Source organism: Lissotriton helveticus, chromosome 3_1, assembly GCF_964261635.1.
Source record: "Lissotriton helveticus chromosome 3_1, aLisHel1.1, whole genome shotgun sequence".
NCBI classification, from domain to species: domain Eukaryota; kingdom Metazoa; phylum Chordata; class Amphibia; order Caudata; family Salamandridae; genus Lissotriton; species Lissotriton helveticus.
Window position 1 is genome coordinate 1,581,833,731 of NC_136061.1, and position 18,061 is coordinate 1,581,851,791.

The 18,061-nt window shown below is 40.3% G+C and overlaps 1 protein-coding gene across 1 annotated transcript in view; it reads left to right on the top strand.

Moving 5' to 3' along the window:
- The window catches only part of LOC144823650 (nicotinamide N-methyltransferase-like), a 213,337-nt gene extending 198,301 nt beyond the window's left edge, over positions 1–15,036 (top strand). The window contains exon 3 of the mRNA XM_078682339.1: positions 13,498–15,036. Coding sequence (XP_078538465.1) covers positions 13,498–13,930 — 433 coding nt within the window. The 3' untranslated portion in view covers positions 13,931–15,036. The remainder of the gene's footprint in view (positions 1–13,497) is intronic.
- Positions 15,037–18,061: the final 3,025 nt, after the last annotated feature.

An 18,061-nucleotide genomic window follows, 5' to 3' on the forward strand; every position in this document is an offset into this window, starting at 1 on the left:
GTAAAGTTTTTAATAATAGTGACTGTTTTAGAATCATTAAAAGGCAAGTGAAATAAAGCAGACCAATTACATGAAGGGTAAAAGGTATAATACGAAGGAACGCAGTAAAGATAAATGGTCAAGGGCTGTTGTGTTTTCTATTCCTGCAACATAAAGTGATCGATAAGAATCTCATATTCAGGCGTATCGGCGACTAAGACAGCAGGTCAACCCTCTTTTGCTCAACGGCTCCGTCATGGGACGAAGAAACGCTCTTTTTCTCGAAAAAAGAATATATTTTACTTGCAGGACAGTTGTAAAATTTCCGGGAAAGTACATTAGCCTGGAACATTATAACATATATTTAAGAAAAAATAATGTTCGGAAGTAATGAAAAGCGTACTTTTTAGGTCATATGACCAAGCCTTTCATCATTACAATAAGAAAAGTAAAATGAACCAATGAAAAGTTTTATTAACAAGTCACATGACTTGTTATGCTTACGTTACGCGCTGCGCGCCCCGGATGACTTCCGGATGCGCTAACGCGGCGCGTCATATGACGCATTATGCGACAACGCAGGTACAGAATATAGTCAAAATGTCTCCACCAACCAGCGGTCGGAACACAACCCCTTTCAGCAGGCTAAATAGTTCTGTTAAATGGCAACAGAAGGGACAGGCAACAAGAACCATCAGTCAAAGAGGGGAGGGCTAGTTCTTCTCTACCGGGTTACATTGGGGCGCTACCGGAACTGATCGAATTGGTAGTCTACAGTGTTTCTGGATGTTTCAGACTGAAGCTGGGGTTAGCATGAGAGCAGCACCATTTCGTAGCTCCGTTGTGGTCATTCCGCAACCAATCATGGCAGCCGTTCTTTATCGTTATTTTGGGCGGGGTGGGTGGCGGAGCCGAGCTGTTTTGCAGCCATCATTGTGTGGAGTTCAGTTCATCTCACTAGTTTTGTATTTGTCATGAGGGGTTGTTCCTAATGTTTCTATTTTAGCGAGGTCAAAAAGAGATCCCATTAGTGGCCTACTGATTTTGCTCGATTCCTTTTCTTTTTTTTTACACGATTTTTCGTTATCTGCAAAGACTAAACAGAGTATTGCGACTCTGTGTTTGTTTGTAAATAGAGAATGAACCAAAGAGAACTAATTCTAAAACAGTAAATACTTGGATAACAATCAATCAAATGGAGAGAGAAGCAGGCACGACGGATTACAACGGGGGCAAACGCCTGCGTTAACTACCTTTCACTATCTGCAAAGAGAGAGTACTCCTAATAGAAATGAGGGGGGGGGGGGGGGCACCATTCAAAGCAGATCAGTGTGCATAAACACGAAAATGTTTTCACTTACCACGTACTTGATATTCGACAGCTTATGATATTTGCTATTAAAAAACCATTGAAATTCACTGAAAAAACCATAGGTTATAGACCATATATAGTTAGGAATTAGCATTTACAAAACCTTGAAAATTCACTGAAAAAACCATAGGTTATAGACCATATATAGTTAGGAACTAGCATTTAAAAAACCTTATTTTACTCACACAAAACCATTGAAATTCCATATATAGTTAGTTGCACTAACTATATATCGCGCACCCGCAATCCACTGCTGATCATGTCACATATTACATCATTCATGACATGGTCAGTGACATCACTGATGACATCACTGATGACATCTCAAATGACATCACTGATGACATCACTGATGACATCTCATTTGACATCATTCTTGTGCTAATAGGATAAACCTCTTCAGACTCTAATATAACCTTAGATACACTCAGTGTATACAGACACTCACACACTGCCACTCATCCATGGAGTTACTCACACACCCAGTCAGTCATGCAAAGAAACTATCTCACCTCCATTTCTTCAACTATACAGTTAAACACACCTTACTTATTGAAACATATACTAACACATATTTACTCTCTTATACAATCCCTGATACAAGTTCACAATGATCGATACAACCACTCACTCATTCAGTGGCTCTCATGCACAGTTATTTATATATGCCAACTCTCACATGTACTGTGTTTTACATATGTACTTACTATGACATGTAGCATTGAGATATCCATTCACTCATCAATACACTCATGCACACAGTCAACTGCCCATGTAGCTGTTTCCACATGCACTCTTGAACTCATACACCTAGTGAATAAACTGCTCACACATCTATGCATAGAGTCACACACCTTCCAGCCACCCCCACACAAACTCAATCTCCCATAGAAATACTTGGGCAACCAATTAATAACACATATAGCCTCTCGTATAGCTAATGATCAACACATGCAGCAGTTTACAGAACAACAGACATAATGATGCACAAATTAAGACAGTTTAGTCACTAACCCATGCATTCAGTGAGACACATTTAATCACTCACTCATACAGTCAGTCATGCACCTACTAAATCCTTCATCCAGACACTTATACATCCACTCAAGACATATTTTAACTTTACAGAAAAATACAGTCACTGGATGTTGTCATCAGTGATGTCATCAGTGATGTCATTTGAGATGTCATCAGTGATGTCATCAGTGATGTCACTGACCATGTCATGAATGATGTAATATGTGACATGATCAGCAGTGGATTGCGGGTGCGCGATATATAGTTAGTGCAACTAACTATATATGGAATTTCAATGGTTTTGTGTGAGTAAAATAAGGTTTTTTAAATGCTAATTCCTAACTATATATGGTCTATAACCTATGGTTTTTTCAGTGAATTTTCAAGGTTTTGTAAATGCTAATTCCTAACTATATATGGTCTATAACCTATGGTTTTTTCAGTGAATATATATATATATACACAATATATATATATATATATATATATATATATATATATATATATATATATATATATATATATATATATATATATATATATATATATATATATTACATCTCACCATGCTCCAAAAGCAGCACGCGTGCACTCCTTATGAATAAGAAAACGTAGTTGTTATTCTGCTTCCAAAACGATAACGCCTTGCTCAAATGTAATTTGATTAACAAAAAGACAACATTTAAACACATATTGCTTCTTACGTGCAACCTGCATAGTGGACATAGAAAGTGGACACAAATCCCACAAAACTGTCGGCCATCATGTAATGGTGATTTCGTGAATAAAACCAACTTAAGTTTGTCGGCATCATTCAAATTTATAGCTTATATCTTCTTTTCGTATTCAAGCATCTAAAGTATAATTTATATTTTAAATTATATAAACATGTTACGTGCTGCCCAACAAACCTTATAAGGCATATAACCTTATCGTGCCTCTTTCCCCATCTGACATACCCCATATTACATATGCAGGAAATCACATATTATCATCACTATATAACGCAAGTGCGACTACAAACACATATAATAATTCTAATCTAAATGCAATCTTCATCAAGAATTACAAATCATGAATAATTTCGAATTTCTATATTGGTTAGCTTGTGACCACATATTCATATGCAACACTCGAGTAAATGCCATCATTAGGAATCATTTACCCCACACGTTTTCTGTAATCTATAAAGTTCAAAAACTCCATCACACAATGTGTGCATTACTGTATTGACCCAAGTGGGTAAGATCAGGACAAATTAATAAATCCCAACAAAATTGAATTCATTCAACCCAAGTGGGAAAATTCTCACACCCTACATGTCCCAATCCCAATTAAATCTCAGAATCTTTGTTAGAAAACCCATGCTGTATCCTTCATACATAATCAATAACTTGATTGGAAAACATAATCAGAAAATCCTCATAAGTTTGTTAGGATTAGTAGTCCTATGCGATGTATACGATCATGAATACTGCTCCACCTATGCGAAATGGAGAGGGGAAAAAGAACACGATTTTAAGCAGTTGCCAGTGCCTCAGTTTTCTGTGGAAAATATACAGTGACTGCAGTGCAAGTGATTAAAAAACATTGTTAAAAACAAACCAGAATCATCGTAGTAAGAGACTACCAATTCATTTATATCCTCATTGTATATAAAAAGAGAGAAGAAAAGGAAAAACAGAAAATGAAAAACAAGAAAGGTAAATTCTCTAATATATACAAACACTCAAGCAATAAGAGCATTAAAAACGCCCAACACCTTGGGTTCCTCACCCGACATCTAAGGTATTCCTATGATTATTCCCCCAGGTGCCAAGCCAATTCTTCCTCTGAATTAAGACTCCTAAGGATTTTGGTGTCCAACTCCATAATGTATCTTGACTCTAACCTACGGAGTCTGCAGATTCTATCTCTGCCCCTGCTCGATGGTAACACTTTGTCAATTACAATAAAGTGCAATAAATTGCGGTTACTCTTGTGGAGTTCTTCGAAGTGTCTGGCCACCGGGGAAAGTTTGTCTTTGTTTTGGATCGCTCTCATATGTTCCAGGATGTGCTTCTTTGCTGGAAACATGGTGCTGCCCATGTCTTTCTTAGCGCATGGACATACCAGAACATAAACACAGTGATCTGAGAGGCAGTTAAGATGTTTATCAATCTGCTTCTCCGTATTGGTGACTAGATAATGTACCTTATTTACATTCATGCTGTATTTACATGCTTTGCATGACATGCAGGTAAAGAAACCATGGAAATTACTTTCCTGACTCTTGTTCTTTAGTACCTCATTACTACACAATCGGTCTTTCAACGAATTTGCCTTTCTGTATGTGATATTGGGAAAATCTCCAATCACATCTTCCAGGGTAGATTCTGTTTTAAGTACTTTCCAATGTCTATTCCGACATTTCCGTACCTGCCAGGAGCCTGAGTTGAAAGTGGAGATGAATCTAATAACTCCATCCTCTTCTGTTTGTTTCTCTTCTATGGGCATCAACAACTCAGTCTGCCTGAAGTTGGCCGCTTTCAACTGTGCTTGTTTAATGACATTAGTATCATAGCCACGCTCCAAAAATCTGATAGTCATGCATTCGCATTCAGCATTAAAATCTGATTCCAAGCTGCAATTCCTCCGGGCCCGGAGAAATTCCCCATAGGGTATACTGCGGAGCAGAATGTTTGGATGACCACTATCAGCAAGCAGTTGTCTTGTAATACAGTTTGGAGACTAATTTATTTTCTACTACTTCTACACACAGATCCAAAAATTCAATCTTCTGGTCACTTATCGTACCCTCAACTTTGAGATTGTTTTCATTAATATTTAAGTGAGAATCAAATTCCATGGCCTCTTCCCGTGTGCCTTCCCAAATAATGAAAAGTTCATCAATATACCGCAACCATGACTTAACATGGCTGCGGTATTTGTCATGCCATCTGGACACCTGCTGCTCCCAGCTACCCACAAATAAATTGGCGTAACTGGGAGCAAATCAGGTGCCCTTGACAGTGCCCTGTTTTTGCCTATAAAAGACCTGATCAAAAATGAAATAGTTGTTCTCTAAACAAAACTGAATCATTTGTAAGACCATTTCAGTATGTTTTAAAAATGAAATGGAATGAGAACCTAAAAAGTGTCTGCATGCCTGCACACTGTCAGTATGTTTAATAGATGTGTACAGGCTGCAGACATCTAAAGTGATCAAAAGAAAGCCCTCCTGCCATTGTACATCCCGGATCTTTCTAAGAAAATCTCGACTATCCTGAATGTACGATGGCAAGGCTTCCACATAAGGCCGCAAAAAGTAATCAATATACTTTGATGTTTTTTCTAGGAGAGACCCTATCGAAGAAACGATTGGTCTTCCAGGAGGTGAAGTGGCATTTTTATGCAGTTTGGGTAAAAGATAGAGAATTGCTATGTTTGGATTACGATTTAGCAAAAAGGAGAACTCATCACCTTCCAAAATACCCTGTAACTGCCAATCTTTCAACATCTTGTAAAAGGTGGTATTACACTTGTCCACATCCTCCCTCGTTACCCGTTCATAACAATCCTCACAGTTTAACTGGCGTAACCCTTCTTTTATCTAGTCATTAACATTTAGTGTGACTACGTTGCTGCCCTTATCCGACTGGCGGATAACAATATCCTGATCTGCTTGTAATGATTTAACCGCTAATCCCTGTTCTTTGGTCAAATTATCATGAAACCACTTCTTCTTTTTAGTAACCCTTTTCAAACCATTGATAACTAAAGTTGCAAACGTATTAATACCGCAAGATGGCAAAACAGGATTGAAAATAGATTTAGGTTTGAAAATGTTGGGGCAATTCAGATCAACTTTGTAGCCCAAACTTTGTGCAGTGATTGGGACTGGACTTACATTATCCCAATCTAGCTCTTTAAGCGCAATCAAAGTGTTGATCTCATTAATGGTTTCAGTTACAGGCAAAATAGTCTGACTCTTCATTACTTGTGAGGTGTTTTTAACTTTCAATTAATGCCACTTATGTAATCGTAGCTTACGGGTAAAATAAAATAGATCAAGTCTTTCTTGGGGATAAGAAAAGGTAGATGTGGGGCAAAAGGAAAGACCAAACTGTAAAACATCCAGTTCAACATTATTAAAAATGCTTGAAGACAGATTTACCACAATATTACAGTTCTTCATTTTCCACGCTTCTTTTGGCCTCTTGTTTTTACTCCCACCGGGCCTGTCATTGCTTTTCCACCACCCGCCCCTTCTGATTTGTTTGTGGAAAGTGTTGTTTCTTCTGTTACTCTTCCTTTTCCTCTGCCTCGTCCTGTATAACCCCTTCCTCTTCCTCGGCCTCTGTCAATCTGCCAGTTCTGTTGATTTGATGTTTGGTTCAATAGTCTGAATTCCATTTTCGGTTTGTTCGTTGTCTTCACTGTGGTTAATGTGCCATCCTCCGAAAAAACACTTTCGCTAACATCGCTGTCAGCTCCTCCAGTAGCTTGTATGGTGTCTATACTACCTTGAATTCCCTTTCGTTGAACATTATCATATTTGCGGCTGAAGGTGAACCCTCCCTGCTTGATAATCAATTTTATCTCGTAAAAATTTCCTTTCCTTCTTCACAATAATTTCCTTCTCATGTTTATCAATCTTCTTGCAGATTTCCTCCATCTTATTTGCAAAATTCTCTGCAGTTTCTTCTTTTTGTATCTCCTCCTTTAGATCTGCAATAACTTTCAAAGAAGCTGTTCGCTCCATCCAGGCAAATTTAATTAATATAGATAACATCCGATTAGAGCAGTCCATCAGATTTTCTGCCCACTCATCTGCTAGGTCAGGGTCCGGGTCCTCATATGAAGGAACAATAAGGATTCTAAGCCCCCGTGGTACTCTTTTTTCCACTTGATACTTCTCCAGCGTGATTGCCTCCCACCACTTTGAGATTTCTTTTCTCATAAATTTTTCTAGTTTGAGATATTTCTGATGAGTAGTGGTGGGTCCAGTTGTAGTACTCTTAGCCTGAAGTAGTTCTGCTGATTTAATAAACATGGTTTTTGCTCGTAGCCTCCTACGTGACTCTGTATCTTGAGCCATTATAATGGCTTATGCAATAGATATTCTTTTCCTCTTGATAAATATTTTTATTTTAGTCCATTATAAATCGATTTGTTGGCATTTCTTAAATCCTGACCACCAGCCGGTAGTCACTTTACACATGTCCTTCGAGAGCCCCAATGTTCTCAATGCCCGTACAGCAGAGAACCCTAGGAAAACGCTGCGAGGCGTTGCTTCGGAGGTATCAGACTCCGTAATGAAATCCGGACTGAACTGTAGTATTCGTGCTGGAAACAAAGCCACAAACAAGCAATATAGTCGGAATGCCCGCATTACTTGCAAAAACTAAAGTGACAGATGAAGCAATCACATTTCAACCTCAGGCGGCGATGGCACTTTTGTAACGCTGCCTCGGTTTTTGCGAGTATCCTCCACCTAGCTTCTGTGGCAGTCCAATCACGTGAAGTTCAGATGCCTCGAGAAATCCTCCTTCTGCACATCTCGCGGTCAACCGGCTGATTAATTCACATAAAATTGCCACTTCCTTGGAATTGCCGGGACACAGACCCGACGGTGCACAACAGGGTTCTAGGTCCCCCTGTTACATATTACATCTCACCATGCTCCAAAAGCAGCACTCGTGCACTATGAATAAGACAACGTAGTTGTAATTCTGCTTCCATAATGATTTATTCAGTCATAAGTCAAAAAAACACCCTACGCGTTTCGGCATATAACGCCTTGCTCACGAGTAATTTGATAAACAAAAAGACAACATTTAAACACATATTGTTTCTTACGTGCAACATGCATAGTGGACATTTATTATGTCAGTGATGTACGGTATTCCTAGTTCTACATGGCAATTGTATGTCGAAGTACCTCATGGAACTGCCAACAAATACCTCAAAAGGGCATTTTTCACTTTCTGTATAGCATCAACCCCACCATAACCCCAGATTCCAACCCCGTATGTTGCCATGCTAATGCATTTGGCTTAGTATATCTGGAGCATTTCCACCGGTGGCCTCTTGCCTAGCCTCAGTGCAAAACTGTCCAGAGACGTGGTGATCCTTATGATGAGGAGTTTCCTGGCATTTATTGCTTGTCTCCAGGAGCCCTTATTGTCAATTAAAAAACCTAAGTAAGGGTATGTGGCGGTAGATTCTAATTTTACTTTTTCTATAAAAATGTCCTTCTGCTTCTTCCTCCCTGCCCCACAGCTCATTACAAATGTCTTTTTAATGTTGATTTTTAAATCTGCATTGGCCATAAAAATGTGACATCTATTAAGGGCGCATTGTAATTCCAGGGAAGTTCGTGCTAAAATCACGGCGTCGTCCGCATAGAGTAGGGTGGGCATTGGGCACTTCTGTAGCAGAGGTAGGTCCTGGCTCCCCTCCAAAATGGCCTGTTCAAGCCCATTTGTATAGAGTGTAAAAAGGAAGGGAGCCAGGACACATCCCTCCATCACCCCCTCTCTACTTTGAACGGTGCCGTGAGATCCCCACCTACACCAAACCTCACCCTAGCCGTAGCATTCGCGTATATATCTCTTAAGAAATTAACTATGGAGATCTCCACACCCATCTTTGCCAAGATACTCCATAGTTTAGCATGATTTACTCAATCGAAGGCGGCGGTCAGGTCTACGTAGGCCATCTATAACTTAACCCCCTTTGCATTCACATATTTTCCCATTAGGAGTGACAGGTTTAGGCCTTGTTCAAATATGCCCATACCTTCCCCGAACCCAAATTGGAGGTCAGACAGTACTTAATTATCATCTGTCCATTGCTGTAGGCAGTTAAGAACAATACGGCCTGCCACCTTACCTAAAGAATCTAATAAGGATATGGGGCAGTAGCAGGCCGGGTTCTGTCGGTCTCCTTTCTTTGAATATCGGGACCAGGATTGATTCTGACCACGAGTCAATGAGTCCAACTGAACATGAGGCTTGTAACACTCTTGTCAGTATTGGTGTCCATAGGTCCATGTTATAAATAAAAAGATCAACTGGAAGCCCGTCAGGGCCTGGAGCCATTCCCCCTTTACTGGCCTTTAAAGCCTGCTCAACATCTAATAGGATGATATCAAGGGCCATGGGAAAAGTTACCGGGTGAGAGAGAAGACTTGTCATAGGATTATCATCTATCACATAATTCACGTCTCTGTTTAGACCAAAAATTTGGGAGAAATGTTCTATCCAGTGATTTTCATAGACAGCAATTTCAATTATCAGCCTGTCCCTAACTTCTGAGAGAAAAGGAAATTTAACAGCCCTCCAAAAGGCAAAACTATCCTTGTTCCTGCAGCTTTTGTGTAGTCATTCCCAGGATTCTTTTTTCAATTCAGCTTTTCTTAATTTTAAGGCCTGGTTATATGCTTTTCTAAGCGGACTAATATTATTTCTATCCCTCTCTTCTTTATGTAGAGCAGTTTTAACTCAGATTATGCCTTTGTACAGGTCTTATTAAACCAACCTTTATTCTTACCCTTACTTTGTTTTTGTTGGACAGTCAATGTTTTGTTGATCACATTTGTGATTTCCATACAATTACTTAAATCCTCTTGGTGTGAAGTTGAGAGATCTAAACATTTCATTATAGAGTCAAGAGAATTCGTTACTACCGCTTTTGTTGTTTGTTGTGGGTCAACTTTATCCCATTTAAGGGAATACCCATTTATTCTATCAGTAGTCAGTATTTTTTGCCCTACCTTTCTCTCCGACTTGCTTCTGCCGGGATTAGACGGGCAAAAAATTGAAATGATGTTTAGGAAATGGTCACTAGCGGCATTATCATGAGTTTTAAAATTCAACAAACGGGGCGCAGCCCGACTCGTTATGAAAATAAAATCAATGATGGTGCTAGCACCTCTGCCATTGAAGGTTTGTGAAAAGGGAATTAGGGGAGAAATTGATTCATTAGCAAAACCCAATTCCAATAGGCATAGTGTCTCATTTAGGCATTCACCACTTATTGTGTGTGGGAAATGAGTTAAGTTTATGCTGTTCTCATCAGTTAGACCACATATTGAATTACGATTTTGGTCGTTAATTTAAACAGCCCCCCATATAATAAAAACAGTGTGGGTACACTTACTCTGAATTTCCAGGAGGGCAAAGCGAATTTCTTTTTGGGTTGGGATCAACTGTTCCCTATGCATGTTATTATAAAAATTAACCAAGACCAACTTTTCTCGCTTGTTCACTTTAACAGTTATGATTTAAAAGTTAGGTTCTGACTTAGAGAGAGTTATTTCCTTAAACCCCGGGAGATTCTAAGTATAAACTATCAGTCCTCCTTTAGCCCTACCAGAAGTAGAAGAAATCGAAGGGGTAAAATAAGTCTTGTACCTTTCAAGATGTGTTACTGTGGTGGCCCAAGTCTCTTGTAAACAAAGCACCTGGAATTTACCAAAAAAGCAAGCCATAGGTCTTTACTAAGTTTTGATCGAAGGCCCTCTACATTCCAGAGAAAAATATTGAATATTGTTTCATTCATAATTCTCACCTGATTACAATCTATTGCGGTCTGCCCCAGTTGAACTTCAACTGCCTTTGTGGTCCCCAAGTTTCCTAGTTCTTTCCCCGATGTTATATATAATCCTAAGCCACTGCTAACTGGCACTCTATTAGGATGAGGAATCTGGGGCTCTGGTTGGTGATTCATTGCTAAGTGTCAGGCCAGTGATCTAGAATTGGTAGTAGTCTCTAAAAAAGATGGTCCAAGGGAGGAATGTTTTACCTGAGTCCTGGGGTGTGGGAAAAATTGTTGGTCCAGTCAGTATATTTCCTCAAGGCCTGAGAGAGTAGAGAACCTGTTAAAGGTCGGAAGATTGTAGCCATAACTATCCATTACTCTCTCATTACCAAACTGGTTCTCACTCACGGCCCTATGTGTCGGGGGGTAGAAGAACCCCAAGGGAAGTACATTAATCCCTTCAACTGATACTAGGTTGTTACCAACTTTCCGAATAAATTTTTCCACTAATGCAGGTGTTTTGAACATTAAAACAACACAATCCCCTGGTAGCGTCTTCCTTTTTCTACCAACCCACTAGACCCTCCTCGTCATCTTGAACTCAGTGAATAATTGCTCAATCGGCCATACGCTCCTTCCTAACCAATGCAAGGTTTTGTTTCTTAGCATTTCCCAAGTTTCCTTCCCAAGTGTCCCTAGTTTGGGTACATTTGCCAAAATAATTACGTACAGAGTTGTCAGGTGGTAAATCTAGCAATTTTAAGTGCGTCGTGGTTTGAGTGTTTTGGTGGAACCCCTGGTTCTCGATCCCTCTGTTGCATTTGGATAGGATGGTGAAACCTACTTACTAAAGCTTTCCCCGTATTGCTCCTATTCACACCCCCATTCTTTATAATGTTGGCGGAATTACTTTTCATATTCTGTTGAGAGAGATCTTTTCTAACAGATTTAATACTTTCTGGGGGATCGCTCAAGTTGGGCATAGCTATCTCATTGGTACAATTGAAGTGGGGGTCTCCTATTCTCATGCTAATGTTCGTGCTTTGGACATTGTTACCACTAAACGCAATTCTTGGGTCTGTGGATGCCAGTTTTTCATTTTTTCCCTGACCGAGATAGTCCGTCAGTGAAGCTTCAATGACGGTTAGTCTAGCACCCATTTGATCTAATGAAATTCGAACATAAAGGTCTAGTCGTTCAACCAAAGCTGTTAAACTCTTTAGCTCATTACTATGTGTTTCAGTTTTTCTATTGGGCTCATCCTTGCTTCTCCAAGATCCTTTTCTTAGGGTTGTTCTTTTTTTTCCTTTGGTTACCCTGTTTTGTGACAAAGGGAGCCTGGAACATAGGTTTCTTTTTATTAACATCACCCCCTTCTAACTCAACAATGGGGGGGTTGTAGAGAAGAATCAGAGTCACTTAATCGGATTTCCTGAGAATTATGATGAATGCAACCATTGCGAGTTGCATTGGACTTCGACCTTACCTCCAAGGACTCTAATGCATCTTGCTTTCCTGAACCAATGGTAACACAGGACAGGCCTAATTATAATGACTCTTCTATGGATGATATCTGCTTATCTAGTGCCCCATTGCCCCCGTAAGATAGCTCAGTAGGATTTGCTGGACCTCGGTAGAGGTTCTTTTAACAGTAGAAGGGTGAGTATTTGGGAGCTTTCTTTTACCCATTTTCATTTCTAGTGTCCTAGTGTCTATTCTATCGATACGTCAGCCTCCTTTTCAACAAGAGAAACATTTTAAAAGTCCAAGTTCTTTTAACAGGCACAGAACCTCAAATAGTTACAATAATATTAACTTCCTTTAGTCGCCTAGACCAATCATAAAACAAAAGCCAACAATAATGCTCAATGGCAATGTGGTTGTTTAAAAACGATTATATCAGGTCCTTACTGAAGTACAGAATTCACTCAGTCCATAGATGAGCCAAGAGATTGGGCCCAGCCTGGCCTTATCCAGGCACAGACGGGCAAGGACGGGCCTGCCATTGGCCCGGGCTTTGCCCGGGCGAGCCCGCGTGCGTCCCGCGCTACGGGAGCCTCCGCACAATCTTATGGGGCCGGTTGTGTGATGATGCACCTCTTGCGAGAGCGCACTGCCCACTGGGAAGTGTAGTCCCAGGCCTTCCACGCTCCGTGCTCGTGAGGGGCCGACGAAACAACAAGCAGGCCAGAGGATGCTGGGCCAGTCCCAGATTCCAAAGATTGCAGCAGGTAGCAGGTACCAAAAAAATCAGGTAGTTAAGGGCATCCTTCTATATCACAGGGGGAAGAACTGCAGAATTTATAATGGCGGACACTCACCTGGTTCCATCAGCAAAAAACTCTACCTGGTGAACCTTCAACCAGCAGGCCACCAGGTAGCACAGAAAGGAAGGAATACTGGTGTCTAGCAGGTACATTTAATTGAGATAATCAATTGATTTAGTTGAGATAGTGATGTACACAGGCATCGTAAACTGATTTTTAGTAGTAATTAACATAAGAATGCCATTTTATTGATTATTTTGAGGAATGATTGCTTATTCAGAAAATGCATTTCAACATGCTAATCGTCTGCTCTAACTTTTGTAAATTCATTTTTAGGGCTAAATGTGCTGAGAAAGAAAAGAAGATAAGATCAACGGTCAAACGAGTTCTTAAATGTGACATCACAAAGAGAAATCCACTGATTCCAGCCATCTTGCCACCAGCAGACTGCCTGGTCACATCATTGTGCTTAGAATCTGCTTGCACGGATTTGAACAGCTACTCACAGGCAATTAGAAATATCACAACACTCTTAAAACCACGTGGGCATCTAGTAATGTTTGGAGCCACTGGAAGTACCAGTTACAAGGTTGCTCAGAAACTGTTCCCTGCTCTAAACCTTAATGAAGAGTGCATCAAGACCACGCTTAATGCTAATGATTATGTAATCAAGGAGATGAAGATAAATCCCCTTTCTCCTGAGCAGAAGACCACATTTCCTTACTTATTGGAGTATTTTTTTGTGCTTGCACAAAAGACATCTAATTAAACTTGTAGTAAAAAAATCAAACATTTTGGAAAGGTTTAAAATAGTGGTTTAGTTTAAGAATCTTACAGCAAGAGTGTGTAATGTAATTACAGTACCTTGCAAAGTCTAACATAATAAGATTTAAGAAAACCTTGTCTAATATCTTGATCCAATCAATTTAAAACTCTATGTCATGAATTATTAAAATGGAACGTTGCGACCCTATTGTTCAACAATATTCCAATATGGCATAACATCTATATTTTTAAATTGATTTGCATTATTTATGTCAGACTTTAATCTACTTGCCTATTTAAGCCAACTCAAAGAACAAAAATCCATTGTGAATCATTGATTGGGACATTTTAAGTCAAAGAAAGTCGTTTTTAGTCTGGTGCCTGCGTGGCAGTCACGCCATCTCTTCCACACCCGCTATTGGGGCTCTCCGTACTGATATTTTGCCACTTCTTGAAATATTATTACAAAATGTTTCCTCCTTACTTGGCAGGAGCCACTTTGGGAGAAAAAAAAGAATGACAAATAGTCTACCTTCCTGTTTTCCAAAGACAGACTGGCATTCAGAATGTTTCCAAAGATGGACCCCCAAATCAGAAAAAAATTTAACTGTTATCTCTTAATATGCATTGCCTGTCTCAAGATCATGATGTTATAGCTATCGTGGATGGACCCTTCCCGTCTAGGATTGCCAATAGTGAACATGGAGGACAGGTACAAGAAATGCACTGCAACGAAAGGTGTCAGAAGGGCCGCCCTACCTAAGGCTTCCTATCTGATGACATTCCAAGAGAAATGGTTCTGGTAAAAGATTTAAAACACCTACAGCAATAAAATATCCATAAATCGACAAACACTTGAAAGCCTCACTCTCTTCACTTGAAGCATTTGTTTTTTTGAATTATGCATTTGTTTTGAAGAATGTCCTAAGAAACTAATTGTGACATTGTGAAAACTTCTTAGAGGCCATTAGCATATCCCCACTGCCTGTGATACCAAAAACGTAATAAACACAAAGCTTTAGAAAAAAAATGTATTTCATTGTATGTGTTGTTTGTTAAACATGTTTTTCAAATATTGATCTCTGTTAATAAAACTTTGTAGGAGAACTATTACCAAATGAGAAAAGGGTACTTTTGTACATTTTGTCATACCAAGGTAGTGGAGGTGACAAGGGCAATTGATCATGTATATAACACCTTTCGAATTACAGTTGGTGAATTGTCTTTGTACCCAATTTGTGTTGTTTCTGAAAGTCAATTGTTGGTTGTGGTGGTCAGGTGACAGACACTGCGGTCTCCGCATGGTGGTGGCATGTGCGGGGTAAAGGAATCTCTGGGGTATGCCCGAGTTATCCCTAATGCATGGTCTAGTGTAGACTATCATGTCTCTAATGCTCCTCTCACGTTTGTGTGAAATCATTGGGCCCGATTCACAGAACTAACTTAAGACAAAATCCTAAACGTACTAGTATTTTGGTATTCACAGAAGGCATTTACTCATTTTGGTATTCACAGAAGTTAGGACTCCTAAATGCCTTCTGTGAATACCGAAAGTCTTAAAATTAGGATTTTTCTAAATTTAGTAGTAGTAAAGTTAGGAGTCCTAACTTTAGAACTCCTAAACTGAGAAAAATCCTAATTGTAATACTTTCGGTATTCACAGAAGGCATTTAGGAGTCCTAAAAGTCGGCTTCATGCTTTGGGACACTCATGGTTTGTTGGACTTAGGACATCAATATGTCCTCTTCAATAATGGTTTTAGCATATGTGGATGGGGGGACCAGAGCACCTACTATCTTTGTGCCTGACCGTATGGCTCACTCATGCTCATCTAGATGGTGATGAACTTGTGTCCTTGCTCGTTCGAAACCAAACACTTGGGTCCCTCACTATGACCTGAATCAGAAAAGTTAAGGGCTTAAATGAACTGGACACATAGAAACAAAAAGACGCAGAGCTGCTGTTAAACATATGATCATCCCTTATGATGGATTTAAAATAAACCAATTATATAAACCACATCTGCTCTGGACTTGGTCATTATGCTGTTATATAGGAAGTACATTTGTCTAGATTTGGATTACGATGGGTGACTATAAGACATAAGCGGATTCACCAACTAAAAATATTATGGTCATACATAATGAACCCGTTGGAAGTTACTGAGCTTAGTAGTAGACATAAGGCCAGATGTGCGAATTAAGAGTATCAAAACACTGAGTGCACTTTGAATTAAGTATTTTTGCGGCTAGTAAGAATTGTATGAACAAAGTTATGTACTAAGAGATTGTTTCATAATATTTGGATTCACATGGATTACACGTTGAGAAAGTGGGAGACTGAATGTTTGATCTCCTCCTATTGAAAAATGTTTCCACCCATTCTAGATGGCGTCCTTGCATCCGCTCTACAATTTTAATGTACTTTGTAAAAAAGTGCCAATTTTGAGAGGTTTCGGTGAATGTGAAAGCAAGAAAAGTGCAACAGAGAAAACAATATATAAAAAAGAAAGAATTTTGATGTAGAACAGAAAGGAAGAGGAATATAAAATCTGGAACCAATTAGGGTATTTGTTTAACATTTGGCCTTCAGCCCATCTCTGTGCTGCAGTCAGTCCTCTCATTACGAGCCTCCAGTCAGAATTCTGCTCACAGAGCTCCATAAGAACCATAGTGCACAGTTATTTTTGTCTAGGAGGCAAAGTTAATTTAAATTATCAATCGATTTATTAGAGATAGTGACGTAGATGGGGATCATAAACTGATTCTTTAGTAGTAATTACATTAAACATAAGAATGACAATATGTTGATTATTTTTAAGAAACGATTGCTTATTCCAGAAAGATGTAGTTCAACATGCTAATTGTGTACTCCAAATCTTGTGAATTCATTTTTGGACTTAGGGGTCGATTAGGATGGCGGACGGAAATGGGTACTGTCCGCCATGGTCGGGGAAATTTTACTCCCGGCCGCGCCGCGGAGAATCCGCGGTTGCGATTAGGATATTCATGTCACGAAACTCATAACAAACACCGTCCGCGGTGGACGGAACACATCTAACTCCGTCCGCGGCGGACGGAGCCTAATGAACAGCCACCGCCGCGGGCGGGAATGACCGCGGAAAAAGACACATTTACCGCCATACCTGTGAATAATCCGTGTCCGCAATTAGGATAAATCCGCCTGTACCACGGTACGCACAGCCATCCACGTCCGCGGCGGAAAGAATGCAACGATAAACAGTGCATCACTGCGGAAGGCCAACACGCACAACATCCCTTACGTCAAACAAATGTCAGAAAGTGTACCGCAAGTACAAAGCAAACATACGAAAAATGACAACCCCCCCGATACACCAACACCAAGCACAAGCCACCATGACACGCCCCAAGTACCCAATAATGCACACTAGTCAACACGCCCACCTACCACCTGACTGGCAACAACCATTGAGACACGACTATAAAATGACACCCACACACTACCACAATCCTTTGCATCACAGCATTGCTGCTAGCAAGAGGCCCTAATCGATATACAGCTTACTGAAATAGAAGACACACAACCACCACCCTACCACACCCACCACACAAACACCCACCACACCATTCCTACACATCACACACCACACACCTGCACCCCCCAACTCACTCAACCCACACACTGAGCACCACACACCATGGCACCCAAAAAAAAACCTAAATTCACGGAGACCGAGTTGAAGGTAATGGTAGCTGAAATCATCCGTGTTGAGCCCCACATCTTCGGGGCCCAAGTCCAGCAGACGTCCGTGGCGCAAAAGAACCACATGTGGGACAGGATCGTCAGTCGGGTGAATGCGTCAGGGACCGTGCCGAGGACGAAGCATGAAATTCAGAGGCGGTGGCATGACCTGAAGACCCGGGTGAAAGGCATCCGCGCAAAAAACTATGCAAGAGCCAATCATACTGGCGGCGGAGCACCCCCGGAGCCCATACCCTACACCGATTGGGAGGAGAAGGTGCTGGTGATACTTCACCCAGAGAGCCTAGACGGACTTGATGAAGGAGAAGAGGCTGGTAAGTACAAACCAAGCACCACGATCAGTACGACATGGTCAGGCTCACACAACTGAGAAGACACATCTCCTACGCCC